Source organism: Malus domestica, chromosome 07, assembly GCF_042453785.1.
Source record: "Malus domestica chromosome 07, GDT2T_hap1".
Lineage (NCBI taxonomy): Eukaryota > Viridiplantae > Streptophyta > Magnoliopsida > Rosales > Rosaceae > Malus > Malus domestica.
The window spans coordinates 22,793,362-22,805,405 of NC_091667.1; the positions used below are offsets into that span (position 1 = coordinate 22,793,362).

At 36.2% G+C, this 12,044-nt stretch overlaps 1 protein-coding gene across 2 annotated transcripts; it reads left to right on the plus strand.

Moving 5' to 3' along the window:
• Positions 1-8,632: 8,632 nt before the first annotated feature.
• Positions 8,633-11,253, plus strand: LOC103439392 (cytochrome b5-like). Of its 2 annotated transcripts, none has more exons than XM_008377961.4 (4): positions 8,633-8,994; positions 9,141-9,235; positions 10,632-10,698; positions 10,822-11,253. In XM_008377961.4, the coding sequence occupies exons 2-4, from the start codon at positions 9,149-9,151 to the stop codon at positions 11,067-11,069; spliced, it is 402 nt and encodes a 133-aa protein (XP_008376183.2). In that variant the 5' UTR covers positions 8,633-8,994; positions 9,141-9,148; the 3' UTR covers positions 11,070-11,253. The 2 variants fall into 2 exon arrangements, with proteins under 2 accessions (XP_008376183.2, XP_008376184.2); XM_008377962.4 differs by having other exon boundaries at positions 8,756-8,994; positions 9,135-9,235.
• The last annotated feature ends 791 nt before the right edge of the window (positions 11,254-12,044 follow it).

A 12,044-nucleotide genomic window follows, 5' to 3' on the forward strand; every position in this document is an offset into this window, starting at 1 on the left:
CAGTCAACGGAAGTCAAACATCCTCGCCTCAAAGGGTATTTTCGTAAAATCACGTATTAAAATTATAAAATCATCATTTTTAGGGACAGGCTGTTACACCCATAATGTTCAAAAAAATCTAAAAAGGGGTACATTTTATTATGGAATATGTATATACATTATAAATAAAAAATAAATAGATTTTACATTAAAAAAATGGATACATTTTTCATAAAAAAAATGGTACATTTACAAAAAAGAATTGGTACATTTTACATACAACAAAGTGATACATTTATAAATGGGTACATTATAAATAAATTATGAGTATAAATAAAAATTCTAAAAATATGGGCACAAAATGAAAATAATATATGGGTACAAACTAAAACTAAATAGAAAATTGGTACAAATTAAAAAAGGGTTGCAAATTAAAAATTGTACAAATTAAAAATAGAAATATATGATACAAAGTTTAACCATAAATATTGTGGCAACCCATCCCTAATTTTAAGTTTTATAAATTTTAAATTAGTGATTTTATGAAAATGCCCCCTTGAGGCAAAGATTTTGACCTTCGTTGACCATCGGTTAGAGAGATGTGGAACTTTTTTTTTAGCATATCCTTGTAGTACTCGTCACTACGAACGTACAGGCAAAAGCCGTTTGTGATTCCGGATTATAACGGTATAGTTACAGACGTTTGAAATTGATTATTTAAAGTTTAGTTATAAGGGAAGAAGGGAGTGACCAATTAGAAAATTTAGAAAAGAAGTCAACCAATTAGGAGAGGGGAGAGAAGCTTCAGCTCTTCTTTCTCGTGAACGTGCACACCAAACCCGACAGGGATCCGAGTTTTTCCAGCCAAATTCCACCATTTTTCAGGCGATTTGCATCCATTCTCCACCTGTAACTTCTTCCTCAACCTCTCTTCTTCCATCTCCACCAAAGATCAAGGGTTTTTAAGGCCTAAACCATGAGGAACTCCACTGAAGCACTGGAGGTGCTTGATGGTGATTCCTCAAATCCGGTGAGCTCCACCACCTAAAACTACCCTTGGACCTAGGAACAAGACCCAACTAGTGATAGAGACGTTGGAACACTGAGGAAGGAGAATCGAAGTTCACCCATTTTAGGGTTCCGGCGGGTTTGAGTGAAATTGGAGCCTTTCCCGGCCAAATTGGACATGGCCACAGGTATAAAACTTACTCTACTCTTGGAGATCTTCATTTCTATAGAATTTGAGAACTTTTTGGAGATAGTTGAATTTACCGGCGAATCTGGGTGGTCGACCGCCATGTGTGGCGGCACGTGAGCCGAGTCACCCCCTAACCTTCCTAAGCTAAGTTTGACATTCCAATTCCATAGGTGAAGTCCGATTGATGAAATCTCATCGTTTGAACATAGTGTTGTTAAAGACCGTTGCTTGAACATTATGTGAATTGACGATCCGACTGTTGGATCGTCACCAAAGTTTAATAAATTATAGTATGTAATATTTGAGGATATTAGAAACTTACGGATTGGGAATCTGACATACGGATCTTCCCAAATTGGATTTGTAATTTTGTAAAATAAAATGTTGACTGCCACTTGAATAAGCAATTGACGGAGATCAAACCGTTGGATCGTAATGAAACTTTAGTATGATGTTCTAGAAGTATAATGTGTATCTTTAGAAGTTACGGATCGGAAATCCAAGATGCGGATTTTCCGGATTGAGTTACGTAGTGTTGTGGACCCTATCGTTGATCTTTGACCGACGGTTAATTTTTGGTCAATGGGTCTCAAATCATTCTAAAATGTCCTTGGGATGTGTTTTATGTAATTTATGTGTTTTATTGATAAGAGTTGTAAGACGTGATTGAATATTTGTTCTAGGTGATGATCGTTCGTGACATCTCGATATTTGTGCTAGGGAGTCGTAGCGCGGACCTTAGGTGAGTGAGTCTTTTCCCTTTTATCGTATATATATAACTAATAGTTCCACAAATGTTTTTAAATTGATTTATGCATTTTATGCCATGTTATATATATATATATATATTTATATATTCTAAAATACTATGATATGGTTGAGTTTTAGATTGCGTCATGGCATATCCATATGCATAATACCTATATATAATTGTTGTGAATGCTTTGAAGTGCTAAGGTGAACGCGAGACGTTCAGGTAAGTTCAAGTGAGTTTATGGTGTTATATGAAATGATTGAGTTATGGCATGACTATATTTGTGTTTTATGCAACTCCAACACTGTCGTACAGGTTGCAATAATAGGCAACTCCGACACTATCGTATGGGTTGCAATACTAGGCAACTCCGACATTGTCGTGCATGTTGTAATAGGCAACTCCGACACTGTTGTACAGGTTGCCTATGAGTCGTACAGGTTGCATTAGACAACTCCGACTCATGTGTTATCATAGATTGATTTATGAGTCGTACAAGTTGCGTTAGGCAACTCCGAATCGTGTGTTATCATAGATTGATGAGAACCTGATTTTTTATGCTGCTGCCGGTATGTAATGATTTGGAATATTTTTGGATTTACTGTTGATTTACATTTGATTTCATACTTATACGTAGTATGATTTCCTGGAAACTATACATATATTACGGCGAGGGATTATAACGTTTAGAAGGTCTTTATTAAAGCATTATTTTCAGGCCCATTCACTCTTGTTTTTTTTTATCCCTCCAGGTTCTAGTAACAGAGTTTTCGTATCGATGATGATTCGTGGCAAATCTTGGTATTGGAGATTACCTTCGATGGTATGATTTTCAATCCATTCTACTGTACTTTACTTATGCTCTGACGTCACGTGTGAAATGAGTTCATTTCCGCTCACAGTGCACTCTCGTATTTAGGCACTTTTAGGTTTAAATTTATTCACATATTCCATATCACTATACTTTATGGTTTCGTCACCTTCCAGGTGTCAGCCAACACAACTCTATAGTGGACAATCCGGGTCGGGATGTATCAAATATAAATATACCAAATGTAATGTTTCTAACACTAAATGAATATATATTAAAAATAAAGTTTAATTATGTTGATATATAAATAATTTATAACTGAAATAATAACATTCATTAAAAGCTAGAGACCTTGATAAAAAGGTAAAAAGAAATATGGTTTTAATCAATGCAATAGAAGAAATAGGGATAAGAACCTAATTTCTCCCAAAATAAAAGTTACTAAAAGCATTTAGTTTAGTTTACTTTGGAATGAATTTTTAACTTTATTTGTTTCGGGGTTTTGATATAGGTGCCTCATTTCAATTTCGTTAATTAAATATTTGTTTCTTTTTAGAATTTGATTAAACTTTTTTCCTACAATTTTACTAGAGATACGTTTAATTGTATAATCATTTGATTATATTGGTATGTTTGATTACCTATAATATGGGTACATTGGTTGTATGGTACATTTAGATTTTTGGTACACTTTGTTTCTTGATACATTACCAATATATAACTATACTCAAAATTTTAACAAATTAATGAAGTTTTCTTATGAAAGTATTGATGACCTTTTTTAATGAAGAATGAGAGACTAAATAAATATAATAACAGAAATTAAAAGTTATTTCTTTTTTTAGTGATACTGAAGAATTAGTTAAATTAATATTTTGGGTTAAACTTTGTTTACTACCCTCATGTTTCGTGGTTTTCAATATTTAGTACATGAAGTTTTTTTCGTCTTAGAGTCATACTTAAAGTGTTAATTTTGGGACAATTTCATACATCTGTTAGTCTGACTGTTAAATTTTCTGTTAACGGATGACGTGGTGCCCATGTGGACAATGACTAGGTTCCACATGTCATTAAAAAAATTAAAAAAAAAATTAAACTATTAAAATAATTAATTAAATAAAAGTATTAAAAAAATAACAAATTCCCCAAATCCCCTTTGTTTTCCCCACCCCGACTCCCTTCCCTTCTCCCTTTGCACCTCTGCACATCCATCCTTCCCCCTCCCTCAAACTCAAACTCTGAAACACAGAATCCATGGAAGATCGGAGATTCTTGCATTTTTTTTCTCCCTTTCTCTCTGCATAGGCCTAGTCCTCCTCTTCACTTGGTCCCACCTCCGTTACGTGCCGCTCGTACGTCTCCGACCTCCTCGATTGCACAACAAACTCCGCCTGGTGCTCTCCAAAAATCGCATCCAATCCAAACCCTCTATCCCAACGCCCCGCCTAAAAAACCATAGCTCCGACACCCCCTACCACCATCTCAACCCCCTCACCATCCAAGAACTCAATGCCGTCTGCACCATCCTCAACTCCCACGCGCTTCACTTCGTCGAGCTCCAGGAACCCGACAAGTCCCTCGTCCTCGGATGGAAGCACGACGACCCTCTCTTCCACATAAAGGTTTCTACCGTCGCACGTGTCACAACAAGTCGCTTGGGGTGGGGAAGACAAAGGGGATCTGGAGAATGATGGATGTGCAGAGGGATTTGGGGATCTAGGGAGTAAGAGCGGAGAGTGAGAGAGAGAGTGGAGAGTGAGGGTAAGAGCAAATGTGCAGAGGTGCGGAGGGAGAAGGGAAGGGGATCGAGGTGGGGAAGACTAAGGGGATCTTCGAAATTTTTTTTGTTTTTACTTTTATTAATTAATTATTTTAATAGTTTAAATTTTTTAATGACATGTGGTGCCCATTCATTATCCACGTGGGCGCCACATTATTAGTTAACGGAAGACTTAATAGGCAGACTAACCGATGTATGAGACTGTCCCAAAATTAACACTTTAGGTATGACTCTGTGACGAAAAAAACTTCATGTACTCAATGTTAAAAACCAAGAAACATGAGGGTAGTAAATAGAGTTTAACCCTAATATTTTTAATAGAAAAAGTCACGAATCTAAAATTCCTAGATTGTAGGAAATTAATTGTTGGCTAGTTTAAATGGATATATATTACCTAATAGAAAAATGCTAAGTTGACAATTGATCAAAGCATCTTAAGCAAAATTTTAAAGCAACGGATGTTTACTCTGAACAAGTTGAAAAAAATGTAGAGAATTCTAATTACTCTTAGTTTTTTTTTCTTTCTTCTCTCCCGATAATCTTTCTCCCTCTCTTTCTCCCAAAGAAAATCCCAAATCTAAAATTTTACTTCTACTAGCCCTTACTCTAGCCTGGGGTCAGTAGTAGACCCCCCTGCCTCCCCTCTATCATCCTCTCACCCCACCTTTTTTTTTTCTTCCTCGTTCTCTCCCTCCCACCTAGTAGTCTCCCTACTTTCCTCCCCCTTTATCCAACCATCCCTTTGTCTAACTCTCTCTAATCACCCATTTACATCTCCCACCCTTTTCATAGCCCTCTCCATCTTCTGCTATCTTCATTTTATTTTATTTTATTTCAATTTTCTCCCAATCTCACTCTCATTCTCCCCCACCATTTTGTGAGCAGCTTTCATTAGCTATTGGTAGGTCAGATTCATCGTTTGCTCAACATTGTGATTAGGGATGGGCAACGGTTATGGTGGGCGGGTAACCACGATTATTTATCCATAACCGTTTATTCTTATACCCGCATAACCGTTTACCCGTTGGGTAATTGCCTAAACGGTTATACCCATACCCATAACCGTTTATAAACGGTTAACCATACCCATAACCGCGTACCCATTTAACCGTAACCGTTTAATAACCGTTTACCCATTTATCATTTTTTAACCTATTTATCCTTTCTTTTTTACCATTTACTCATTTTCACCTGTCTATGTGTTTTTTTAACAACTTGAAAATTAAAAAAGAAAAATTTGTTATAATTTTTTTTTCTGACAATTAAACACCATTATAGGTACATTCATCATACATTTCCACATTTTAATTTTTTAAGTCCTTATACCATTCTAATAATTGAAATAATAGTTTATGGACGATATTTTTAACTCTTATCAATGAAGGTAATATAAAATTTACTAAGTATTGTTGGGTTACAAAAACTGTTAAAATTGAGTTATTTAACTCGGAATGTAAAGTATTAACATAATATATATAATGGACCATAAAATTTAAATTGGTTAAGGAAAACTATATTATATTAGCTACAGAAACCATGCACTATAGTCAATAGCATTGATCTAAGTTTTTTCCGATAGGGAACATGGTTTGTGTTAATTTTACATATATAAAATAAACGGGTAAACGGTTACCCGATTATAACCGTGGTTAATATCCATAACCATCATTTAAATTTCGTGGGTAAACGGTTATACCCATAACCGTTTATTTATCTAAACGGTTACCCATAACCGTAACCGTAAAATTTAAATGAGTGAGTAACCGCGGTTACCTATAATCGATGGGTATTTGCCCATCCCTAATTTTGGTGGCTGCTTCGTGTATCCAGATCTGATAGTTAACTTGGAGCACTAATTTTGACGGACGTGCTGCCCTGGGTAAATGATCTAGCTCTTGCATCGGCTGTTGAATTCCGCCTATTTTGTGTTCAGTATGGGTTATGCCGACAATTCCTTGACATGTATATGTGGTTGCGCCACCTCGTACTGTTAGATTTGACAGCCACGCTGCGTTGAGGGCAGGATTTGATGGTCACACAGCCCTGGACATTAGGATGTAGTTCACGCCACCCCGGGCATTGGGATCTAGCGTTCACGCCACCCTAGGAGATGAGATTGGTTAAGTCTGCCGTATTAGGTGTTCTGACATGGCTACTCTGCTGCCATGAGGCCTCAGATCTGGCTGATGACCGCCTTTTGTGACTAGACTTGACGGATGGGTTGCCCTGTCTTAGCCGAAATTTGTTGATTCCGATGCCGTGGGCATTTAGACGTGGCGGTTCCACCACCTTGAGTTTCGGTATTGGTGGATCTACTGATTCTCCTAACTCATGCAGTGATGGATTCCACTTGAACGGAGGTTGCAAGTCACCGTGGCCTGAGTGCCAAGCATTCAATGGAGCTAACCGAAGGATTTCATTTCTCAAATTAGTCTTAAGTTTGTTGGAACCCCATCTAGCGGATAATGTCTCACTTAGCGAGTGATCTGGCCTCGCTTGTTAACAATGGTTTGATGTGGTCTCGCTTGTGTTATGGTGACATTACGTATGCTCTGGTATAGGTTTGTTGCGTCTGCCGTCTTTGTGGCATATTTGTACTGCCGATGCTTGTGCCAATGTGTGCGCTTGTGGTAGCTAAGTAAGGGATTAGTACTAATGTTTGTTTATGGGAATTTCCTCCAGATCAAAGATTTGGTCACTAGAGAATCTACCTATGTGGCAACCCTTGTAACTGTTATGGTTTAGTAATGGAAATCACTATTGATTCTTGTTAAAAAAAGATGGAATTCTTAAGAATAAAAACCAACCACCGAACTGATCCAAGCTGATTTTGTTTGAATGTCGATTTGAGTTTCATCAAATTTTCTCAATTAATCTGATTTTTCCTGTTATTTTGCGTATTTTTCCCACCTCTATTACATAACTACCCTCCAAACCCAAGGGCCAAACCTAGTATGTAATTTATGGAGGCTTCATGTTCATTTGCATGGCAGGGGACCCACTGAATCAAACCAATTAACGAAGAGGTGGTCAATGATTTAATCCGAAACAAGTGAAAGTAGGGGGTCCTTGACATTAGCTTTTGCTCACATTTAAGAACCATGACTATTCTCCCTCCCACATTATTTTTACGAATGAATGATTTAGATTAAACTAAACAAAATTTGGTTAAATCTCAAATTTTGCTTTTTGTGTTTTGATGCACAAGATGGTATCACTCTATGAAGCCATTGCCTAAATCTATAAGTTATTGACTATGGAGGGGGGTGGCCCTATGGGACAAGCAAGTGGTACGAAGGTGGACTTTTGGTTCAAATGAATCAAATTATAAGGAAATCAAAGAAAGCAAAACTTTACGAAATAAAATGTTGAATCAATTTAAGGAAACTTGCACTTTGATACAAAGAAAGATAATAAGCTGCTCCGGATGATACATATTTTAAATTATTAAATTGTTTGCTAAATGGTGGGAATTCAAATAATTGGGTTGTTCTATGGTTGCTATATCAATGTCAAGTTCGTTTTACTTTCTATTATATATTTGATTGAGTTCATATAAACATTATTGTCTTTCCCACCAAATTATAATGCCATCAACCACGCTAGTTAACTAAATTGAAATTAGATTCTTATACATAAACACAAGTTTCATAAAAAAAAACAATATAATAATGGAGGAGACCATATTTTCATATTATATTTGAAGATTCGGCTATAATATTTACATGTATTTAATATAATTTTTGTATTTGATTATAGTAGAGAAAGTAACAGACACAAAATTGCAACATTTTAAATTTTAATAATTAGGTATCCGAGTGAACGAGAACTCTATCGTTAAGAGAAATAAAATTATATTTACTAAGGAAAAAAACGGTTGAATAATATTTTTTTTTGTCAAACAACTAAATAACTTTACGAAATATTTTTGTAGTGCTCTTGAAATTTGGTCATTGTTCTACTTTACCTTATAAAATTTTAATTTCACAATTTTCCATTTTTGACAAAATACATTTACAAAACTAATGGATTGTATGAAATTACGAAAAATTGAAAGTTTAAGAGGTACGTAACCAAATTAAGTGTATAGGAAAAAATAGAACAAAATCCATAATTCAGTAGCATTGCTAAAGTTGGTGAGTATTTTGGGAAAATGATATGAAAATTCTTTAAAAAATGAAAAATTATTAAAAACGTTTCTAAAAGATAGGAGCCAACCAAGCTGGACCAAACTGGAGAGGGTGTAAAACTTTGACAAGAGCAATAACATATAGGGCAAATAGAGTAAGTTAAGGATCTTTAGTCGGTGGTCAATTAAATACCAAGTATGGATCTGGGTTCTCGCTCCACCCAAAGTATATAGAGCGTGTGTGTGCCAGCCACAAGGTCTGCATTTCAAGTACAGCTAAGACTTCTTACTACTCAGAGGAGGAGCTGTGCTTCAACCCCTTCACCTTCTTCTTCTGTTCTCTGTAAGTGGATTTACTCAACCTTTTTAGTTTGTCTATGGATCCAATCTATGTGTTTTTATTTGGTGTTATATTGCTTGGTTTTTGTTGGGGTTTTTTATTTTTTGGTTTGGTGGTGATGGGGTTTACTTTGGGATGAACAGAGGCAGCTGCAGGAATGGGTTCAAAATCTCAACTTTTTCAATACGATGAGGTGGCAAAGCACAACCACAAGAAAGATTGTTGGATCATAATCTCTGGAAAGGTCAGATTTGTGGTTTTTATTAAAAAAAATTCCTTTTTGATTGTCCTTGTATTGTTTTTGTGTGTAAATCTGTCCTTGTATCTGGAATTGTTTCAGTTTCTGGGTTGATTTGTGATTTGAGATTCACCTTTTGGTTAAACGCAAAGACTTTTGCTGCCACCCTTTTTGTTATGTGTTTTAATTATTAGAGTTACTTTTGCATTATCTGCACTGAATGGATGAAGGTTTACAGATCTAATTGAAAGTATAAAGGAGAATTCAAGCAATAAAAAGGAAAAAGGGTACATACTAATATGTTAATTATTGCAAAAATCAATATGGTAGTTACTAGTTACATGGTATTGTTGTGTGAAGGACTGAATTGCACAGTGTGTTTTCTGTGTAGTTGGTGTGTCTGTTTTTTTGATGTTATCAGAATCTAATCACTGAAAAAATGAATAGGATGGGATAGAGGAAAATGCGTATGGTACTAGTTAGTACCAACGAGGAATTGCGTTGTATGTGGTAAACACGTTCAAGGCAAGACAATAAATTAATTTCTTTCACCTATGAGTGCTAAGCTTTTTGAAAAATGCTCAAGATAGTTCATTGGTGTCGCTCTATACTTGCTGGTCTTAAGGTAGTGATGATTAAGTATGTGATAGTATAACTGCCCGATTAAGGGATTTTTTTTATGTGTCAGACTGGAAATGGAATTGTAAAAGGCAAATGTAAGATGAGCGATTTGGTTGTTAATTGTTATTGTGTGTAGTTAGATAGGTAACATGGCGAGTAGTTGGACTTGAGGCGTAAAGAAAGTTGTTTTTTGTTTGGAATAACTCTTAACTTGCTAATCAGAGAAAACAAATGTAATCTCTGGTGGTATGTGAAACAATTGTAGCACTATATAGGCAACTTTCAGGACTGCAGAATGATGAAAAAACAGTATGTGAAACTTGAACACGCCGAACTGGGCAGGAGCATCAGCTGATCTTGTTCAAATGGGTATGCAAATGGGAACATTTAAGATCAGCTGCTGCCCCTTCCCAGCTGCTGTTGAACTAAACAGTTTTATAAAGAAATTTTTGGTCATTGGTCAGGAAAGAATTAGCTGGGCCTCCTCACTGTTCAATTTCTGTACTCTTATATTTGTTCCACAAGGAGGGGGTTCTAAGGATAAGGACACTTGCTTTCAGCAGGGAATATACTGACCTACATACGCTTTTTTATTTGGTTCCTAGCTATGAGGTCCTTCTCTTTGTTGGTAGGTTGATCATACACAAAACAACAGATATTTTAGTGAATTCTTCCGTCTGGTAACTTAGATAGTTCACCTTTTTACTTTTAACCTCATCTACTCGCATAAAATTTACCGGCTTCACTAACCATCTAGTATATTTTGAACAACTTACCACAGGTTTATGATGTGACCCCTTTCTTGGAGGAACACCCTGGAGGCGATGAAGTCTTGCTATTAGCAGTCGGTAAGATTGTAGACTTCAGCTAGACAATTTATCTTTTATGTTTCCGACTGTTTTTTCTTTACTAGTTAAGAGTATGCGAACGTTTATGTGTGGTAATTAGAACTTTGTTTGAACATCTTGCAGAAAAAGATGCAACAGATGACTTTAATGATGTCGGCCACAGTGATTCCGCGAGGGAGCAGATGGAAAAATACTACGTAGGCAAGGTTGACACGTCCACCATACCGGCACAGCCAAATTACAAGCTTCCTGCTCAAGCAGCTGCTCAATCTGAACAATCTTCTGGACTTTTGGTAAAACTTTTACAGTTTCTGCTGCCCTTGTTGATCATGGGAGCTGCATTTGCTCTGCAATACTACAATAAAAAGTAGTCTAATTATCCTCCATGCGTATGAACTTTCTTCAGACCGATAGTCTATCACTCAAGTCAGAATAACGTAATAACAGAATTTCAGTTACTACTTTGCATTTTTGAAAATGATGTACTACCTTTTTACATATCGTATTTGTATGCGCTTGGAATTTATTGAGTTGGCGAAGCATTGTTTCATCCCATTGCAATGATTTCTTTCAAAATATTTGCTTCTTCACCTGCAATTTAGCTGGTTCAGTGAGTTCGATTGATGGGATAATATTCGCCATTACTGCTTTTGTGTTCATGATTTAGTCTTTGAATAGCAGAAAAGACTTGGCAAAATATCTTTTCCCCATTTGTAACCCATAAGAGGAAAAGTTATTGTGTGGAACTGGAACACGGCCATGTGGTACTCTGCGGATGACTGGCAGTTTCTAGTACGCGATGCAGATGAGCTATACCTGCAGAAAGTTAAGTAACAACTTATAAAAATGAAGATCGTAGTTGCAATAGAATTGTTTGATGGATCCAATATTTATTCCAATCTAAAAACTCTTTTGCGTTTCATGTGTGATCTTGGCAACCGCATGGAAACACCTAAGACTAGAAACTGAAGATTTGACTTGTGTGGAATGAAGAACACCATTCACTCATTCACATTGACAATTATGTGTAAGCTATTTCAAAATTTCAATGCGGATTATTCTTGGATCTTGATTAAGGACCTCATATCCTTACTCTATGACTTTACTGATCCGAGTTCTCAGATACGCACATTAACCACAGTATTAACTACAGCTGAAGCTCATTCGTTTCCCATCTGTCATATTTACAGTGGGATGGGCAAGTTTTGTTCAAATAAGTTTCCACAGCATGCCATTAACTTTGACCGTGGCACTGCACATTGGTGTGGTTAGTAAATAAAAAAGAAAGGTGTTTAATTTTTGTTTTTCAGAAAAAATATTTTCTCCAGGGCTCGCTGTGGATGATA

Bases quoted from the DNA above. Each gene is read 5' to 3' on its own strand.
- LOC103439392 (XM_008377961.4), top strand. From the start codon at position 9,149: ATGGGTTCAAAATCTCAACTTTTTCAATACGATGAGGTGGCAAAGCAC. The intron at 9,236-10,631 runs GTCAGATTTGTG...AACTTACCACAG, and splicing joins GGATCATAATCTCTGGAAAG to GTTTATGATGTGACCCCTTT. The intron at 10,699-10,821 runs GTAAGATTGTAG...AACATCTTGCAG, and splicing joins AGTCTTGCTATTAGCAGTCG to AAAAAGATGCAACAGATGAC.